Raw genomic sequence first — 11805 nt, 5'->3', positions numbered from 1 at the left:
CCAGTAGCTTTTTAGTATTACCCATTACTAAGTGAAGCAGTGAACAAAGAAAATAAATGATTCTAGGGGCCGGGGATAATTGATGCTATCGTGGAGATTGAACAAACAAAACAAGTGATTCTAAGGAAACTAAAAAGATACTCATCGTGGAGATCGAATCCCTAAATAGGCTGAATCTGTCATGCTAACATACGCATTAGTACCAATACTAAGTTCTATTTCAGAGGACGTCCCTGTCCCTGGTGATCCGACAAGCAAGGCCTTGAGCTCCTCCTCATCACAAGTCTCTTCTTGGCTCCCCCAGGGATGCTGCGACAGCTTCCTAACCCTGTCGAGCTCTTCCGCAACCTCCCGCATGGAGGGCCTCTTCTCGCTCGCCATCTCCAGGCACTGCTTCGCCAGCTCCGCCACCTGCTCGATCAGCTCCATGCTCTGCTCGCCTTTTATCTGTTCGTCCAGTATCTCATCGAGCCTCTTCTCACCCATGGCGTGGAGGAATTGAGCCGAGAGGTTGATCTCCTCGTCGTCGAGCGCCTGGAGGTTCATGGCCTTCCTGCACGTGAGCAGCTCCAGGAGCACGACGCCGAAGCTGTACACGTCGCTCTTGCTCGTCAGCTTGGAGGTCTGCATGTACTCCGGGTCCAGGTAGCCGTAGGTGCCCTGCACGAACGTGACGAACTGCGCCTCGTCCGTGGGCGCCAGCGTCGAGGCCCCGAAGTCGGACACCTTGGCGGCGTAGCTCTCGTCGATGAGTATGTTGGGCGACTTGACGTCGCCGTGGATGATCGGCGGCGAGGCCCAGGAGTGGAGGTAGGCGAGCGCCTCGGCGGCCTCGTGCGCGATCTTGAGGCGCGTCGCGAAGGAGACGCGTGAGCCGCCGTGGCGGCGGTCGCCATGGATGAGGTGGTAGAGCGTGCCGTTGGGGACGAACTCGTAGACGAGAATGGGGACCTCCACCTCGAGGCAGCAGCCGTGGAGCCTGACGACGTTCCGGTGGTTGACCTGGGACAGGATGAGCATCTCCTTCCCGAACTCCTTCTCCTGCCTCTCGCTCACCAGCTTGCACTTCTTGATTGCAACGGCCCTGCCGTCCCTGAGAGACCCCTTGTAGACGGTGCCGCTGCCTCCCTTGCCCAGCACGTTGCGCTCGTCGAAACCGCCGGTCGCCTCCTCCAGCTCCTCTTCGGTGAACAGCGTGAAAGACAGGCCTTGCTTCGACTTCATCTCCTCGAACAGCAGGAGGCCGCCGTGCTGCTTGAAGTACCTCTGCTTCACGGCGGCGAGGCTCCGCTTCTGGCGGATCATGTAGGCGCAGGACATGGTGACCACTAGCATGACCAAGCCTGCGCTAACGCCAACTGCGACGCGCACTCCGAGCTGAGATTTCTTTGCCTCGCATGTGCCATTGTAAGCGTTGCCTGTCGTCTTGTCGGGGCAAGAACAGATGAAGCTTCCAGGAGTGTTGGTGCAGGTTCCAGGAACAGAGCAAGGGTACTTGTTAGGATCCTCCTCGCACTCGTTAATGTCTGCAGCAGCAGATCAGATCAAAGTTTGTATTTTTCTTTTGGTGTGTCTGCGTGTCAAAACTAGCAAAAGTTTATCTTTTTTTATTGGCATGCCGAACAGGACAGAGTACAGACCTTGGCAGCCGGCAGGGATGTAGGGGTTTCCTTGGTAACCTGTGGAGCAGTTGCAGAGGTAACCGCCGCCGTTCCTGGAGTCGACGCACTCGCTGTCGTCGCTGACACACATGTACGCCGTGGCGTTCCGCTTCGCCTCCCGGCACGTCTCCCTACCGACTACCCAGTCCAGCAGCACCGGCACCTTGCCGCCGGTGGACGTCATGAAGTCCCCGGTGGTGACGTAGGTGATCCGGAAGTCGAACGCGGCGGCCTCCATGAGCACGGCGTAGGTGCAGGGGCTGAAGCCCATGACGGCGGAGGTGTTGAAACGGTCGTCGAACTCCACCGCGTAGGTGTTGATACCACGGGGGATGGCCGCCTGGCAGCAGCCCATGCCGGCACAGGAGCCGTTCACCAGCGTCCCGGCGTCCGGGCACGTCGCCATGCATCCCGTCATGTAGACGGTGCCGGTGTTGACGGACTGCACGTACGCCAGAGAGTTGCAGCCCACGACGACGAAGCGGCTGCCCTCGTCGGAGACCCGGAACTGAGAGTCGGAGAGGTCCGGGCCCCAGCGGCTCGTGTCGCCCACCATGGACCGCGACGTGCGGTTGTAGCACCAGGCCTGGATGTCGTTGCGGACGCGCGCCTGGGCGAGGCGCACGTTGATGTCGATGACCTCGATGGACTCGCCGCTGAAGGCCTGGTAGCCGCCGCCGGCGGTGCGCCTGCAGGTGAGTTAGAAGGTGATGTCGCCCTCGCCCGTGTAGTGGTAGCAGCCGCGCCCGATGCCGAACGGGTACGGGATCTCCAGGTCGCCGCACCGCCGCTGGCAGGAGGCGTTCCCGCCGTATGGTGTTGGTGTTGGTGGTGGCGCGGCCGCCGCCGATATCGATGGCGGCCATGCCGAGACGACCAGCACGACGGCGATCAGTGTGGGTGTGGCGACAAGCATCTGCTGCTGCTGCTGCCTCCGATCCTGCATGCTGTGCTTTGAGAAAGTGTTGTTCAGATCAAACACCGATGATATAATTTCTGACCATTGTTTTTGTTAGGACTTGATTTGGACACCATTGTTCTGTTTTGAATTGATTCCCAAGTAAGTTAGGGGTACATGTGGCTGAAAACTAGACATCACTTGTTTTGAAAAGTGCGCGACCTTGGCATCCTAGGAGTAGTGTTTGCTTGGCACACGCGATGCCATATGTGATTGGAATTGACACCAAGACAAAGATTGGTCCAAGAAAGATATTTCAGGGTTTCGAAAAGGATGGGTGCTCCATGGTCAAAGAACACTGTGTTTTCAGGGATCCGTCGTAAAAAACGATCGACAAAATCAAATCTTGTTCAGAATATCATCAGATAGCTCTTCACAGATTTTGCAGGCATCTGAGAGCTTCTTTTCTTTCTTTTTTTGCGCATAAGGCATCTGAGATCTGACGATGTAGCGACGTGTTGATCTCGTCACACCAAAGACGACAAAACCCTGGTGCTACTACTTTGGAGGGAAATGTGTATTCAGGGCCGCTCAATCTGACGTACACGTTCTCTTTCCATGAAACTTGCTGCAAGTCCCGTTCAGTGTGATGTCAGGGGCCGGAGAAGTAGGCTGACGAACAAGCGTTTCCATTTCCATTTCCATTTCCATTTCCGTGTGAAAGGTGATCAGAGAGAGGCGGAAACCAACACAAGAACATCGTGCCTTGTTGAAAATTGACGGCTGCGTGCGTTGGGGGTTCACACTAGCATTTTCAACGGCGGAAGCATACTGCTCGTCTATGTTGATATGCCATATGTTTTTTTCAGTTTCCCAACAACTGCTCGTGCATTTAAAACTCCACCTGAAATGACCCCTTTTGTGATTTGTGATTAGGTAAGTATATCTGAGTAGATTAAGACATAATCACAAGTTCAACGGACCAAGTTACATTTCAAAAGTATATATTGTAGTAGTTTTTCCTTCTGTATCCGAAATGACTTGTTTACACGCAAGAATAGCACAGAACTTGAGAAACAAAATCAGCGGGACGTCAGCATCCGCCAACAGCATGCTGCAGTGCTACGTCAGCCTATTTTACACGGCCTACACATGGCGTGAAAGCTAGAGGTTCTTGATTGTCACTTTGCCAGTCTTGAGTCTCCACGTTGTTATCATAATCAATTAACCTTGTGACAAGATCTCTCATCTTCCTCTACACAGGCTTTAAGGCCAAAGCGATACGCCATCCTTTCAAGAAGATCCTTCCTATCCGAGGGAGAAACCATAACGTTCATAGTCCCCTTCCCTCTCCAGCAAACAATGGCAATTGTGGAGGGATCCTTAGAAATGGAATCTACATGCTTATGCCCTGAAATACTAGAGAAAGTTAGATTATGAAGTCATTGTTTCTTTTACCTTCAGATAGGGCATAATGTTACCTTCGAGTAACACTACAACACAGCAACCAGGCATCAAGGATGCAGCTTGCTCCCCAAATCTGGTATCGAGAAAATGAGCGAAGTTTATGCTTCGGTACTGTAAAAGGCGGTGGAAGTCAGGTGGGGATGCATATAGTATCCTCTTACTGATGTATGGAAGCAGTAGCGATAATCCCTCATAAGACAACCTATATGCACATGGACAGGCATCCTTTGATCTATGCCTTTCCTGAAAGAGAACAGAGTAACTCAAAGTTTGAGTAAAATATGTATGTTCTTCCACTGTTCAATGTTCCTAAGAAATCATGAATCTGTAAGGAACACCGTGTGTTTAGAGCACTTTATACTTACAAACATTTTAACACCAAGTGAAGCCATCTTGAGCTGCCCACCAACTTCTGCATTCAACTCCAAAATCTCTTTAACTGATTTTGATATGTAATATATTCTCCTTGCGTTATCAGTACTTCTAGTCACCAGATGACCTTCGAGTGGGAATGATTCCTTGATGCCAAAGAAGGATATTATACTCTTTATCACCGCTTCATCATTCAAAAATAAGACAGGATCAACCCCTTTCCACCTGCTTTGCTTTTGCAACTCCATTCTATCTCCTGACTCTGCTTGAGTGCTTTCTACATCACTGAAACCCATTTCAACCTCGGTTGAGTTCTTATCCTTTGAAGTTTGGCTGTCTGTTCTTAAATTCTGTCGCCTACCCAGCATTTCAGTATCAACTTCAGAAACGTTGTGCTGTTGGAGTGTCAAAATAGTTTCATAGGGTCTTGTTTCTGGCTCAGGTTCTTTCTGAAACTGCATAATCCTGTCTGTTCCAAGTGTGTGCTGAATTTTTGTGCCCTTTATATGACTGCCTGAAAGAACACGGAGCATTCAAGCATACAGTGGTAGTACTATTTATGCATGTAGGCATATAAGATTAAATGCAAACCTTCTTGAAAGGTATTGAGTGGAATCATCAAAAAGAAAGCGGAGATTACCATTCAAGGGAGACAGTTTATGAAGAACTGCGATGAAAAATGCCCCACTGTTTTGGTCATGAGGAACAATCCTCATGCACCGATGCAGTGGAAATTTTGAACTCAATGTTTGAAGTGCAATCCAAAATTTTATTGGAACTGATAGAAACTCCATCCATATCATGATTAACTTTTTCCGTTTCTTCAATGTTGATATTTCTTGAGAAGCTGTTCATATTATCTATGTTCACTTCAACATCACCACACACAGTATGGCTTTCATCAGTGCTATTACTTGCAGGAAACATGCTTGGCAATACTACATTCTTCCTATTGTGTGGAACTTCACCGTGACTCTGAAACCAAGATTCTCGGTCTTGTACCTGCAAGAGTCAGAAAAGGAACCGCTAGGATAACCAGAATAGAAGGATAAGATTTTTGCCACCCTGATTATGTATTGTACATTGTCAAGTAGGGACTGACTGTTCGACTAAAACACTGAGATGGAAAAAGGGTTTATTCTAAAAACAATCATACAACAACAACAACAACAACAACAACAACAACAAAGCCTTTAAGTCCCAAACAAGTTGGGGTAGGCTAGAGTTGAAACCCAACAGAAGCAATCAAGGTTCAGGCACATGAATAGCTGTCTTCCAAGCACTCCTATCTAAGGCTAAGTCTTTGGGTATATTCCATCCTTTCAAGTCTCCTTTTATTGCCTCTATCCAAGTCAACTTCGGTCTAAAAACAATCATAATTCTACAAAAAAAAAAGAGACAACTATAGATCCTCTGCTTACAAATAATTGTCAAATTCAGCCAATACACATAAACCAATTAAAATAATTGTGATGTCAATTGGACCAAAATGCTCCTAGTACCCGTATAAAAAAGAGGAACCAAAGTAGATGGTATAGACAGAATATATAGGGGCATTTTGGGAAAACATTTCAGCAATCACGAACAAGATAAATAAAGTGGTCAAAAGTGATAAGTATCTATACTTCGAGAGAGTAAAAAAAAAAAGAGACCTGTGCTGACATGCTCAATTTATTTTCTCCATGTAAAAGATTATTAGTAAACTAAAATATCATAACGAAAGTAAAGCCATTGGTATAGTATGTTGTGTGTCATAATCGTGAATCCAGAGACACATACAAAGGGGCAGACCCAGTGCCGGAGGCTCCCACATGAGTGGGGTCTGAGGAAGGGAAAAAACGAGGCAAGCCTTCCCCCCGCAAAATCTGCGGAGAGGCTGCTTCGAACCCGTGACCTGGTGACTCAGTGAGACAGCTCTCACCACTACACCAGGCCTGCCCTTCCAGAGACACATACAAACCAGGGTAAAAATTGTAATTAAGAATGAGCGATCTTATTAGATGCAACACATAAAAAAGAAAGTAACCAAGGGATCAACCTTGATATAGATATAAGCACACAAACCTTCCAAGTGCTAAGCCCAGGACGCCGGACCAATTCAGGTAGCTCGCTAGAAACATCAAGGAGTTCAATAGAGTTTCCACTTCTTCGAAGGAGCTATATGATTATGAGATACATGAACAACTTGCAAAGCTAATTCATGTTACAGCACACATATTGTGAACAGATTGTAAAAATGAATAGCAAATGGTATTTGTATGCAGCAGCCTAAAGGAAAGGTAATCACTCATAGTTAAGGACTTAAGCTTAAAAAACTACACCAACCCAAATAACATGAATTTTTTGGAATTTCCTCTACAGATCTTCGGAGTTCCGATGAGACGGTTCAGATTGAGGCTTGTGCTTAAGCGGCCTCATAAATCCAGTGGCATGAGCCTGTAAGGCATACAAATTGAATTTGTCCAGACATCATTTTGGATTCTATAAGCTACCTTAATTGCCTTATTAAATGGCCAGCCAATAAAGCACCCAAAACTATGTGACTAAACTACTCCAGAAGGCCTTCAACGCGCAGAGATTTTGCTCATATCTAGGCTAGAAGTCGCAAGAAATTAACAGCTTTATGTTCAACAGCTAAAGGTAAGAAACTACAGTAGATACCTCAGCTGTGACAGCTTCATTTTCAACAGGATTCATTGAACAAGTCGAATTGACCATCCTTCCACCCACTTTAAGTAATGCAATACCTTAAGAAATAAAATAAAACTGTGATATTACATACTGTTAACCTTAAAGCTTCAAATGATATATTTTGCTCTCAAACTGTGATATATTATGCAGTAGAACTCCGACGAAATTCCCAGGTAGGTATGTTTAAAAACTCATGGTATACTATGATTACTCAATTAGAAAGAAGAATCACCCCCAACAAAGTGTCAAATCAATATTAACAGATCCATACCACGCATTGCAATATTTACTTGCAGAAGATGAAGTTGGTTACCCATGCCTGAGTTCCTGAACAACAATAACAGATTGCGACCTGAGGATACATACAGGGAAGCATAAAGCAGCAGACAAAACAAAGATTCAGTTATTACCACTTTCTCCACATGTCATGACCCTTGCGAATAGTCCCATCACCACTACAGGGAACATCACAAAGTATGCGGTCGAATTCTAACCTTTGTAGTTTGCAGGGATCTTTATATGATTCTAAAGAATCCTTTGCAAGAGAACAATAGGGGAAGTTTTCTGCTTCATGGTTTGTTACTATTAGGTTGGCGGTGCACATTCTCTTTGTATTATGGATAAGGAGGTCACATCTTCGCACATTGAGATCATTGGCTACCACCTAATCAGTCTCACAAGAAGGGAGAATATATATGTTAGTACTTAGATTACCCCAAATTAGGGAGGGGGATTTGGGGAGAAGTGAGAGGGTAGGAACAGTGACCAGTAGGCCGATGCCCAAGACAGGGGCTAAGCCTTTGATCTACTTCTCCTTAAGTTGCAAGGGTACATTGGGCCTCTATATATAGGGGCCTATGACTTAGGGACAGAGGTAGTACAGGAGATAGACCTCCTAGTCATCTAGGCTCTAGATCCTTCTTAGTTCTTACCATGCCGGTGCCACAGCCTACAGTACACAAGTTAGCATTGACCCCATAACAATACAGCAGGCCTGACTGAGCTGCTTACTAGGTCAAGTTGGTCCTGGGCCATACCAATATAACTAAACTATTCATTTCTCATAAGTCTTTGGAAATTATAACACAACTAGTTCTACTAACTACATGTAACAAAACTAAATACTAACAACTAATATGACTCCAAAAATCATCAAGAGTTATAAGAGCAATAGTTTTAGTGCCACATGAAACTGAGGGAGAAACATACCAATGCTCCTGGAAGTAGCCCTGGTTCTTTTGATTGGTGAATCATCTCAAGTAACTGAAAAGTTTTAGATCCCGGAGCAGCACACACTGCACAAGATACGCAGATACATGTGAGGCTATACTATTGGAGTATTTTGTCATCCAATCAAAATGAAAGAATACCCATTGACACAGTCGGTTTGTATGAGAAGCACAGGATATTTAAGATAACAGAGAGGAATTAAACAGGGACATACTATCAAGAATATGGTGATCTGGTTGTACATTCAGAAACAGTGGCGGAACCTGTAGAAATAAATTTCAGTTAATGAAACAAGACTTCATCTAACAGAATCGAAAAAACAACTAAAATACAAGTTAACAGATATGACAATATTTATCAACAAATTGTTACAGGATGCCCACCATGCTAACAGCCTCTTGCCTAGTTATGTTACCAACCTCACTCTCATGCTTTAGAAACTCATGAAAACTGGAAAAGAAGAGTGGATCAATAGAATACTCATAGATTAATCGATAGCACATCAAGGTAGAAACATAAATTAATTGTTCAGAATAATAATAGTTTGAAAGTGAAAGAAATATATAGCCAACTTCCCCATAACAATTTAAGCTTTTGGGAAAACTGATTGCTCATAAAAACCAATTCTACATAAGCCAATGTTCCTGAAATTAGATAAATTTTAATAACATAATTGTGGAACAAATATTCCCTAGGTTAACCTGATGCTCTACCAATCTGCAGTACCAGTATCTGATGTTTATTGGATATCCTGATTCTTCTGACCCAATACAACTCAGTTTGAAGCCCACTTCAAGACCATCTCAGACATCTCCACCCCACCCCAAATCCCTACCATATAATCACTAGTGCAAAGGCAAGAGTGTCCCGTATTTACACTACATAAACCAAGCAAGATTCAGGTCATGGCAAGACATAAACATCATGCTGCAATTAATTACCTTTCGAGTGCCTGATTTTTCCTCAATTCCTTCCGAGAGAAATTCAGATGCCATGCAAGATTGCATGGATACCAAGGCAAGGCAGTTATAGCATCTTCTCCATGCTCATTACTGACCTTTGCAGTGAGTTTTTTAATTGTAAATTAGAAAATGTCAAGGATTGAGTAAGGAGAAATTCATAGACGACAGAGAAAAGGCTACCTCACTCTCCAAAGATCGCCTAAATTCATTTTCCAACTTTGAGCAGATATATTTATAAAACTGGCAACTGAAAAGGAAAGTAGAAATGTAAACCTTCAGCTTACATGGTAAGCACTAGTAAAAGATGAATTATTGTATTCATGTATCAAATACGCAAAAGTAAATTTAGCCTTTGTGAGAATAGCATGATATTGCTTAATGGAATAAACTTTTGCAGTAACTACAATGAAAGGTTTGCTAAATGGCACACTTGAAGCTACCCTGAAACTACATGAGTCTTATAATAAGTGACAATTAATTGGATGGTTTACACGCATTCCTAAGGCAATTCTGAAGTACAGGTTCCTTAATGGACTACCATAAAGCGCAGATTGCAAATAAACTATCTAATACAACCCTTGCACATGACTACTTGAATGGCAGATTAACCAGATATCCAAGTCATGGAGCAGCCAGCCTTTGATAACCAAAGGCTTTGGGTGCAGAACGAGAAGGAGAGATGGGCATCACGTCCAAGAGAAAATGAACCGTTGATGACAGTGGTCCATGTGGAGTTACTCAAGCCAAAGAATTGGATAACTAAATGAAGACCTCAGTGGCAATTCACGATTTCACTTCAGAGTAACCAGCATTACCAGGCATTGATCCGAAAGGTCACTGGCAACGGTTTCCGCAGAACATTCATGAAGGCATCCCACTCCTCCTTGCGGACAATTTGCTGAACCTGCCCAAACAAATATGCAGGTGCGATCACACACACTGACACACATCCAGAAGAGCAGGATCCTGAAACCATGCCATTTTCTACGTAACTCTAAATATGAAGACTAAACTCACCTAGCACAAGAGTACATAGTGGTAATCAGTTAAACCTCAGACCTATGATACAGAAATATTGTTCATATATGAACACATTTATCATTACTGCAGCAACAAATCGTTCCAATCTCAACAAACAAGCTGTCACCCCAGACACTGCAGCTTGATTCACTTCAAATTGTGCCAATGCGATAGATAGGAAAGAAGCTATCTGAAATCGAAATGAGCACCACACCTTATAGTACTCTTCGAAGGCAGCGTTCTCCAGTAGTGGCGGCTGCCGCGAGGGTTTGGCCTCGGCAGCGGGAGGGGCAGGAGGAGGGATCCGGGGACTGCTGCGACTCCAGAGGCTCTCGAGCGCCTGCGTGAACTGGCGGCACGGCGCGCGACCGCGCCTCCTTTCGCTGCCCCCGACGCATCGCCCCCGCTGGCCGCCGGCGACGACGCAGGCGGGGGTCCTCGCGACTAACATTCCAGCATTTCAATTTGTGCTCGTGGACTGTGGTGGTGAGGTGGGTGTGCTCAGTAGGATTAGGATGTCATCAACAAGGATAATGTGCGGTTGCAAAGATGCACAGCTCGTATATATCTTAACCTTTGGTTTTGATTTAACAAGTTGTTTGCTGGAAGGAACTGAATGGCATGGCAACAGAGCATCTTATCCTAATTTAAAAATCTGGCATGTTAAGTACTTAAATTTTACGGAACAATATGCTGATTCCAAGATTTATGCGTACCTGATATAAGTATTTATACTTGGGCTCGAGGGCCGCGACGCTACCCCAAATGACCCTCCTCCTGTCTGTTCGTCCAGCTCTCTAGTCATGGCAGCTTCGAGGAAAAATAATCGCCACAACGGAGCTCGAATCGCGCACAGCTCGCGCTCCACCTGTGCAGCTCGCGACGGCCGGGTGGAGGCGCGCACATATCGTGCTCCGCATGCCCAGCTCGTCACGGCCGGGGGTGGAGCTCGCCCACGTGCAGCCCAGGCGGAGCCCGCCCCGCACATCTCGCGCTCCGCGTGTCCAGTTCACCATGGCCGGGGCGGAACTCGCCCGCGCATACCTCGTGACGTCCGGGATGGAACTGGCCGACCCACAGCTCGCAATGGAGCTCACCCCACGCACAGCTAGCGAACACACGCAAACGAACCTCTATTCTCCCGAGCAACAAATAAATATTCCTAGCTCATGTTTCGAGTGTTTTAAATATTTCAGAGATACGTTGTAAGTATTTCGTATAGATGTTATAAAAATAGATTAGGATATTGCATATGTTACAGTGGGCGTACACATATGTTGCAAATGTCTGTTCCTAATATTTTATCTGTTTTTTTTTCTAGACGTACGTTTCAAGTGTGTTTATCTAGATGTTAAATATGTTTTACACATATGTTACAAGTGTTTTATCTAGATGTTATGTATGTTTGCAATGATTTTTTGGGCATTTTCAAATATTTTTTGCAAATGTTTCCAACAATGTTTCAAATATTTTATATGTCTTCAAACATATATTACAAATGTTA

At 45.4% G+C, this 11805-nt stretch overlaps 1 protein-coding gene and 1 pseudogene across 1 annotated transcript; both read right to left on the bottom strand.

Moving 5' to 3' along the window:
• On the bottom strand, positions 1-2690 carry LOC136500989 (wall-associated receptor kinase 2-like). The gene is made up of 2 exons (XM_066496479.1): positions 1641-2690; positions 1-1526 (listed from the first exon to the last, which is right to left on the bottom strand). The coding sequence occupies exons 1-2, from the start codon at positions 2215-2217 to the stop codon at positions 142-144; spliced, it is 1962 nt and encodes a 653-aa protein (XP_066352576.1). The 5' UTR covers positions 2218-2690; the 3' UTR covers positions 1-141.
• Positions 2691-3544: 854 nt separating this feature from the next.
• On the bottom strand, positions 3545-11397 carry LOC136501613 (uncharacterized; annotated as a pseudogene).
• Between the last annotated feature and the right edge of the window lie 408 nt (positions 11398-11805).

Source organism: Miscanthus floridulus, chromosome 13 (assembly GCF_019320115.1).
Source record: "Miscanthus floridulus cultivar M001 chromosome 13, ASM1932011v1, whole genome shotgun sequence".
NCBI lineage: Eukaryota > Viridiplantae > Streptophyta > Magnoliopsida > Poales > Poaceae > Miscanthus > Miscanthus floridulus.
This window is presented reverse-complemented; position numbering and strand designations above follow the sequence as displayed.

Bases quoted from the DNA above. Each gene is read 5' to 3' on its own strand.
- LOC136500989 (XM_066496479.1), bottom strand. From the start codon at position 2,217: ATGGTGGGCGACACGAGCCGCTGGGGCCCGGACCTCTCCGACTCTCAG. The intron at 1,527-1,640 runs GTCTGTACTCTG...CTGCTGCTGCAG, and splicing joins CATCCCTGCCGGCTGCCAAG to ACATTAACGAGTGCGAGGAG.